This window comes from Vanessa cardui, chromosome 6, assembly GCF_905220365.1.
Source record: "Vanessa cardui chromosome 6, ilVanCard2.1, whole genome shotgun sequence".
Classification (NCBI taxonomy): domain Eukaryota; kingdom Metazoa; phylum Arthropoda; class Insecta; order Lepidoptera; family Nymphalidae; genus Vanessa; species Vanessa cardui.
In genome coordinates, this window is record NC_061128.1 from 13,600,981 (window position 1) to 13,610,042 (window position 9,062).

Consider the following 9,062-nt stretch of genomic DNA (forward strand, 5'->3'; position numbering starts at 1 on the left):
TTCCGGTCTGAAGGGTGAGTGAGGCAGTGTAACTACAGGCACAAGGGACATAACATCTTAGTTCCCAAGGTTGGTGGCACATTGACGATGTAAGGAATAGTTAATAATTCTTACAGCGTTAATGTCTATGGGCGATGGTGACCACTTACCATCAGGTGGCCCATATGCTCGTAGGCCAACCTATACCATAAAAAAAAAAAAACATCTCCACGAGTGCACGAAACTAAATATTAATTTGACAGTGATCACGACAGTCAGTGCCGCTTGAGATAGTATTTATTTACGAACGTATTTATTTTGGATATTGTATAACAGCTTTTTTTTTTAATTAAAAATGTAACTGTTATTGTTCAAATTTACAAGTCGAATATTTTTTTACTTACTCAAAGGTAAGTAATCTAATTTAATTTTGTCAATATTCAATTATTGTTATCGAGATCCAATATTATGAAAAATCTTTTCTGTTTGGTACTCCCCAAATTGGTCATTTTAACGAACTACTTCGTAGTTCGAGGTCACGTGGTGTGTGCCGCCTCTAAGCCAACGCTGATTTAAAATAAAATATGAATCGGTGACATTCCTAGTTTAATTGGAATTAGTTAAATTTATTTCTACTATAAGCTGAACGGTTAAGAGATTTTTAACTGATTAAACTAAATGAATGACAAATATTCTCCTCATATTAAAGTTTACGTAAACAGATCACAGTTGTATATATTGAATTGTATTTACTACAACGTCCATTCCTAAAACAAAGTGGTCTATGTATACTTGATTGGTGTGTGAACATACACTGTATTGTTAAACAATTAAGGTGCTAATATATATATGAATACATATTATTAGCAATAATTGACATCACAAAAAATCGTCATTAGTTTTAAGGAGCTGATTCTAAGAATCCAATATTAGCTTTAAGGTTTTTATTTCGATTACGAATTTTGTAATATAAATATGTATATTTTTCAATGTTATATAATACGCGCGAATTAAGTTGGCAGGAATGAAGTTTGTTCGTGTATTGTATCAGTTAATCGTGCGTCGATAGAAATATATTCTAGTAGGTATTAACGACTTAAATAGTATTTTCAAGACGAACGATTGGCATCTTTTTTCAATAGATCTCCTTTGTCTTATAACTTACCGAAGCGTCGGATTTTACGGCATATACCTATATTTTTCATTTGAAAAAATTTATATATTCTAACAATTACGAAAAACTAATCAAATACGTAGGCATTTTATACGTAATATGATCATTTAATAATTTAAGGTTAAGTTTAAATAAAATTATTTACTATATTTCTATTTCAATTTTCTTTTCTTCTATTTTAAAAACCGGCCAGCGGTTCTCTTTTTAATATTCGTTACACTTTGAAAGGATAAACTTTTTTGATATTGTATTACAGAGATAATTAAAAAAAAAAAGCTTTTGCGAAAATAAAATCATAAATCAAATCCATCAAAATTATGCGGATTTGATTAATTTTTTTTTTTAAAATATATGAATGTTACACGATAAAATACAGACGAATTGATAACCTCCTCCTTTTTGAAGACGGTTGAAAAGAAAGAGAAGCGTCAACGGAATTTATTAAAAAATTAACCGGTCGTACAATATAATAATCTAATTAATATAAATCTACGAAAGATTCCGTGTCGATCGTTCAGTCTCATACAGATACATTCGATAGTTTTCACAAATACGTAAATAAAACCACAATATTTTTTAAATTTAAAAATATTGTGGCTTTAGTCTGTTTCTGCAGTGATACAACTTCGGTCCGGCCAACTTATATCGCATCTGTAGTGTAATATTATTATTAAGAGCCTATACAATTTGTGTTTGTAGAAGGATATATTCCAATTGTAGAAGGAAAAAAGGTAAATAAACAAATTTGACCAAAATTTAAATAGCATTTTAATTGACAGTTTAATTAGCGTAATTTAATATAAACAGTAGATTCTGATGTTCGATCTTCAAAATTATTTATTTTTTATGTATAACAGAAAGCATCAATTAAAACTTTTGATTAGAAATATATTATGAGAAACTGAAAAATGAACTAAGTATTGCTGTCTAGAAAGCATCTTTATACCTTTTAATATTATAGCAATTTCATTTGTTTCTAGAAAAATATCGTGCGATTGCGTTAGCACTATTTTCTTGCTGATTCATTATAAAATGATAATACTTTCTACTTCATTCATTTTATCTATACCACAGACAAAATGTAAATAATCCAAATGTATGTTTTTAAAATTTAAAAACAGACAATTAATGTCAATGATATTCATATCGGAACGGAAGTGTAATTAATTAACTGTTCCAATTAATTTAAATCGTTACAAATAAGATATATTACCTAAGAGTTCATTGTAGTTCTAACGAAATCGCACAGAATATATTTTATATAATTCGTTCATCCTTTTTGCCTTCTTCAATTATAATAAACTCAGAAAGTGTTAAATAGAAGTTGTAATGATTGTATTGTTTTTATATAACTCGATGTAATATCTCATTCGTTTTTGATTTATATACAATCAAGAGCAGTATAAATGTGTAAATCTTACTTTTTGTAAATAAAATTCTATTATGTAACTTATATTATGAATGTGAATGTTTACATGTATTTAAACGGTGTGAATACAATTACTTAATACAAGTAGGGATATTTGTAAGGAAAATAAAGACTGCTACGGGAATAATTAATCTTTTTTTTTTATTTGCTTTAATTTTATGTATAAAACTAAAATTCAGTCTGTGTCTTTGTTAGAGAGACGAGTTGTGTAAACCTAAACAGTGGCTTTTCACTAAGGCAAATAATCGGTGGATCATAGGTAAATCATTTTTACAAATGATTACATATAAGCATAATTAAAAATATGTTGAGCAATACTGATGTACACTATAACTGTTTGGTCGAAATTAATGAACATCATTTTCCCTTTTCCCATCTTTTCGTTCCTCTCACTGTAAATTACTTATAAAATAAAATATACGTGAATTTAAGATACTCATATTATACATAAGCCACAATAACCTTTACGTTTTATTAGATCCCATAGTGAAAAGCCGGCTTAAATATTATACAAGATGTAATAACTAAACACTAGCACTTTTTAAGATAACGTAATTTACATACAGAAGTATTCTATGATAAATCTTGACATCTATAAACTTTGAAACTGAGATCTAATTGATACGCTCTATAAATAGGCAACTATGTGGCTTTTCTCACAGGTTTTCGTCTTCTTCTAACAAAAATCCTAACATCGGGTACATCTTGCTCTGTTGGAAGTGCATCTGTATTGTTGAGGCTCGAAGAATTAGTCATATTTACTGAGGCACTGACATCTTCGGAAGGCGCGCTACAGAGAGAATCTCTCTCAGATACATCAATATGTTCAATCAATTTTTGAGGCGTGGATGTTGCCAGAGCTTTAATACTATTTAATGGACATTTTTTTAAACCAACATCATTTGTAATTGGTGCAAGTGAAGGTGCATGGATTTGTGGAGCAGCTACTGTAGTACTTTCGGTGGAACATTCCGGTTGGATTCCTGATGATATTATTACTGTTTTAACTATATTAGATCCATCTGTTAATGTTTCCGATTTAGTATTTTCGTAAACATTTATAGGAGACTGTACATCCTCTGCCATGTTTTCAACATTTTCATTAACAACAGTTACATTTACACTAAAATTATTCGTAATGTCATCGCTTACTTTTTTGTCATGTAATTTATCCCCGACACTATCAAAGGCATTTACTTTATTGGCGCTCGTTAGTGTTTTAGCCATATCCTCGACACTTAAATCAACTGCATCTTGAGTATTTTCAAATATTGATGTGTATTTTTCTACAGACTGTACTTGCATGTTGTTTAAACCAAGATCATCAGGTGTTATTAGGCTGCTACTATCACCAAACAAGTCACTAAATTTACTAATAGTTTGCTTAGAAACTGTTTTCTTGCTTTCTTTTTCTTTTGACTTTTTTGTAGTATGACATTTCTCATTTTGTTGCTCTGAAGTAATAGAATGTGTTTCCTTTTGTTCCATTGATTTTCTCTTACTTTTACGTTTCTTACTACTTTCTTTCGAATAATCTTTTGCTAAAGTTTTGTCTGCTTTTTTTGAATTTATTGGTTCAGGTTTGAGTGAAGTTACATCAGATTTATTTTCATTTCTATTACTAGAATTACCGTCTTTATTCTTGCTTAGGATGATTTTAGACTCGCGCGAATTTTCATTTGATTTGTTGTTTGTGTCGTTGTGAAACTCCACAATATCACTTGCTTCGTCACTTAATTCCAAATCACCTTCAATGGTTCTCATTATATCTTGCGTTCTTTTATCAATTATAGCTCTCTCAGATTCTGAATTGTCTTTAATATCTTTTTTACTCTTATTTGTTTGATTATGTTGCTTAGAAGGAACATGTTCAATATTTTGTAAAATATTTTGATGATTATTAACATTATCATCCAATTCTAAATTTTTTTTCGTGGTTATATCACAGTGTTCTTGGTGGGAAAAATTCTTTTCTTTATCCATTTTATCAGGTTTTTTAATTTTAGGTATTTTAAACTTGGTTTTTAAAGATTTTTCTAATGTTTGTGTATCTTTTTCCTTAAATACATTTAAATTTCTAGTTTCAGAATCGGTCTTGGCTTTACTTCCATCATTCTCATTGTCATGTTTTTTGTCAATTTCCTTTGAATAAATTGTTGCTAAGTCATCATTAGAATCTTCTATTTCGCCTGATTCTAATGTATTATGTAATTCTGGATTGTCAATTTCCATATGTATTTCTTTTAATAAACCATCATTTCCTTGATCAGATACTGGCTTAGATAATTCTGCCGGTACATCATTCTTTTCGATACCCCAAAGAGTTTTATCAACACATTGCATATCAACATCTCGACCAACCACTGTTGATAATATGGTGCTATCATTAGATGTTTTCAATATATATTTTTTACTTGATAGTCTAGGATCTTCCAATTTTGTTTCAGCTGTGTTCATTATTTCTGAAAAGAAGTATAAGGATATAATTTCTTTTTAATAAAAAATGCATAAATTTTGATCACTGGTATATTTAAGGTCTTTTTACATTTATAAAGTCAGCAAATATTAAGTACAATCATATCAAATATACCTAAGTTGATTAAGCAATTTCAAAAACAGATGAACATCAAGTCCTATTATGTCTATCAATCAATTTGAATTTAATAATTAATATCAAAATCATAGCAATCATTCACAGGGCCAGAAGTTGTTCTTCAACAATTTAATATTTCCATTGATGTCCTCCCAATATTCCTCATTTAATTTATTTTAAATTATATCATTTTTGTTAAATTTTTGAAACAATATTTATATACTGTTTCAAGTCTATAATGTGATTTTAAGGCAAGCAGTTACTATTCATAGTGGCTACTTCTTTCCGGAGTCGAAAATATCCACCTCATAACTATCTACTTATACCTACTATGACATACCTTTAACAAAGTGTTGAGAACCACTACTTTCAACGTTTACATGATCTGGCGACTGGCAGGAAGTATTTAGTTTATATTGTGATTTTGATACATGATTTCTCTCCATGTATTCTCTTTCCTTATTGTTCACATAAGTATTTGCTTCTGTTGCACTTTTACCATGAACATCCATTTTCTGTCGCTTACTACAAGGCTCGTCAAAATCATTTCGCGTTCTATGCTTCACCCCTGAATGCTCATAGTATCGATTGGAATATTTATCGTTTTCGCGGTAATTATCGCGCTCGTAGTTAAACCTTCTGTCTCGACTCTTTGAACGATTGTATTTATCGTTTGATGGACTGTTGTTTCTTTGTTTCCCATAATCTCCTCTTCCATGATAATCCTCATTATATTCATTAATATACCTCTGCTGGTCTCTTTCTGGACTGTATTGTCTTCTATTCTTTTGGAAAGTATCATGTCTGTCTACATTTCGGAACTTTTCATAGTTTGAATACCTGCTTGACCTAAATCTGGAATTTTCCTTGGATGGCTCATAATATTCATGAGGTTCTATCCTATAATCTCTGGTGTCATGCCACTCATTATGTTTTAAGTCACTTCTAGGAGGTGATTTTCGTGTGGCGGAATATTTTGGTTCGTTGTCGTCATCTGAACTAAACTTTGCTTCATGTTGACTGTAAATAAATTCAAACCAAATTATCATGTAACAAATTGTTGAGAATAAATTTTAAAAATTTGTAAAAACATTATTTTAACAACTTATTAATTTTATATTAAAAGTTTGATTTTGATGAGTTTTAGGAATATATAACTTATGATATTTTTGTTTCTATATAAATTCAATTAATTTAACACAATAAGCATCTCACCTCATTCCTAGCATAGATTTTCTTCTGTTCATAATGACTTTATTCCTACATTGTAAAGTCTCATCCTTATGACTATCTTTTGAAAAAAAATCTTTTTTTTTATTTATTTCACAAGACATGGAGTCTACAGGCTTAGTTGCTTTTTCTTCACTAGATGTAGACTTATTACCAGTACTTGTGATTGAAATAGTATCTATTGATGGAGTGTTACATGCATCAACTCTGAAACAATCATTACAATAACAAAAAATTAGTGTTTAACAAATATTTCTATATTTTAATAATTTATTGGACAATTTGATATCAAAATTAAATTTGTTGTAAAATCTATGTAATGAATAAGTCTGCTGTCCATCTATACTTAAAAGCTATACAACAATATAAATTTTAGTTTATAGTTACATAATATTAGAACATCCATTTGATGTGACATGCAAGGTTATTTGACACAAATTCCATATTATGTTTTATGTCATAATAGAAACAATTTATTATCCAGTAACTAACTTCACCAGTATTAAATGTTATAAATAAAATCAAAGCAACAAATTGTTTAGAATGGTGTAATTTTAGATGTTTTAGACATTGCATGTTGTTGTAAATCTATAGGAATTTGTGCCAGAAATAGTATGCACTTTATAACCTGTTTATGATATGTTCTAAAAGATAAAGATAAAAAGAAATAAATTACCCATTATCTTTATGATGGTTACTCGGTGGTGCAGCTCTCATGTTTGGTTGTTGTTTGTTGAAAACTGTATCAACTGTTTTGTTATTCTTTTTTCCCTTTTCTTTTGAATTAAAATTTCCTTTCTTTACATTTAAGATATTCTTACCAGTTTCCTTCATTGCATTTATTACTATCATATCTTTTCTGAAAATTAGAGCATTGATGAATACAGTGAAGTAACATTGGTTGAAAGGTAATTTTAAATCAGGTGATTTTTACGAACTGAATTTCTGAACTTCAATTAATAGTGTTATTAAATTTAAACCATTTATGAATGAGGAATTAATTGCAGTCATCTATCATAAAGATTTGAAATGAGGCATTACATAAAAAAGTCCATGTTGTGTAATAATTGAAATAGTGAAATACAAAACATAATTGAAAATAGTATATACATAGAAATATAGGGCAGAAGTAACTTACTGAAAGTTTAAATCTTTAATCATTTCAGTTTTCCTCTCAATCTCAGCTCGTGCTGTTTTTAATAACGAGGAGTAGTTAATTTCCAACTGCTTATATTCAGAACTAACTTTGTCAAAATCCTGCAAAATGTTCTAAAATATCAATGCACATCCATTCCTTTATACAAATATTCAGAATCGTAAACCAAAATATAAAATCAAAAATGTATGTTTAAGTCTTTTAAAGTTGTTTATAGAATGATTTGAAAAGTTTCAATGTATGGAATTTTTTGAAATGTTTTAAGTATTTTCTTAAGTTTGTATGAAGTAATCAATCAATCATTATAAGATATCAGATGTCATGAATAAATGTACGATTGATTTCCGAGAAATTTCTTACTTTTTGCAATATACCCATCGCCTTAGATATCTCTTCAAGTTTCAATTTGAGCTCCCTATTTTCACATTTTAACTGTAAAAAAAAATATCTTGCATTAAAAAAAGGTTTATAAGAGTGTAACCGTAATGAGTCAAAGCATAGAATATTGTAAAACAATAACTATAAAAATTTCGTTAAACTAGACGTAGACAAAAATGACAAAATAATAATTGGCGCTAAAACTCCATACCTCATCAACGATATTAACGTCGTTATAATTTTCCAAATTATCGTATAGGTCATCCATTTTACAAAGAAATAAGTAGATACGCAACTCTAAAAGTAAGTGAAATACTAATTTATGGATTAAAGAAACTAATTTCAAATATAAACTTTAAATAAAATCTTATAAAATAAAAACTAGATCACTTTACGTTCAGATTGTGACAGCTCTAATAGCGGTGTTGCCTTATGCAAACAGCAAATCCCATTCACCAATGGTATAATGAATAATACTATTGTGCTTAATGTTGTTTTATTTGGAATTATAATTTTTACTAATATTCTCTTATATTCAAAACAAGTTATTAACAATGCAGCTTCAACATCATTCTGAAACGTAACTACATTAAAACCGTAAATTAATAGTTACGTACGTACTTTTACATACGTTAAACCAAAGGACGTATAAGCTCAAAAGTTTATTTATCATATCGAAAAAGAAACAACGAATTGTAACTAACGTGAACGTAAAAAAGTTAATTAATAATTTTGCACCTTTAAGCATATTTTTATTTATTTGCACTTAGGTTGGTAAACCAAACAATGCGTTATTTATTTTTAAATCATAAATAGCTTTACCCAAGTAAACCATGGCACATTTGAATTATTCGATTTCGGTTAAATTATGTAGTTAAGTAAGAAATAATTATATTGCTCAACAATAATAAGTTATCTATGGCTTATTGAAACAGCTTATATTTAATTTTAAATCCACGAAATGGGGGTTAGTGTTACTATTAGCTAGATATTACTCCAATATAGAGGAGTAAAAATGTAAACTTAGCATACTTTTACTTAAAGTTTTGCATGAACACCTTATAAATTTTCTATTATTTTATGATTGGGTAATTTCAAATCAATTTTAAATTATTATTTTCTT

General features: G+C 28.6%; 1 protein-coding gene across 2 annotated transcripts; it reads right to left on the reverse strand.

Moving 5' to 3' along the window:
• Positions 1–2,435: 2,435 nt before the first annotated feature.
• Positions 2,436–8,356, reverse strand: LOC124530206 (uncharacterized protein MAL13P1.304-like). Of its 2 annotated transcripts, none has more exons than XM_047104229.1 (7): positions 8,151–8,356; positions 7,922–7,993; positions 7,544–7,662; positions 7,082–7,264; positions 6,391–6,612; positions 5,516–6,195; positions 2,436–5,044 (listed from the first exon to the last, which is right to left on the reverse strand). In XM_047104229.1, exons 1-7 carry the CDS (start codon positions 8,205–8,207, stop codon positions 3,225–3,227), a joined length of 3,153 nt encoding a protein of 1,050 aa, XP_046960185.1. In that variant the 5' UTR covers positions 8,208–8,356; the 3' UTR covers positions 2,436–3,224. The 2 variants fall into 2 exon arrangements, with proteins under 2 accessions (XP_046960185.1, XP_046960184.1); XM_047104228.1 differs by having other exon boundaries at positions 7,544–7,674.
• Between the last annotated feature and the right edge of the window lie 706 nt (positions 8,357–9,062).

What these genes read in the sequence shown, in the direction of transcription:
- LOC124530206 (XM_047104228.1), bottom strand. Translation starts at nt 8,207, where the DNA reads ATGGATGACCTATACGATAATTTGGAAAATTATAACGACGTTAATATC. An exon ending in CGATGGGTATATTGCAAAAA is followed by an intron (nt 7,675 to 7,921) that starts GTAAGAAATTTC and finishes TTGATATTTTAG; the next exon opens with AACATTTTGCAGGATTTTGA. An exon ending in AACCATCATAAAGATAATGG is followed by an intron (nt 6,613 to 7,081) that starts GTAATTTATTTC and finishes TGATTGTTTCAG; the next exon opens with AGTTGATGCATGTAACACTC.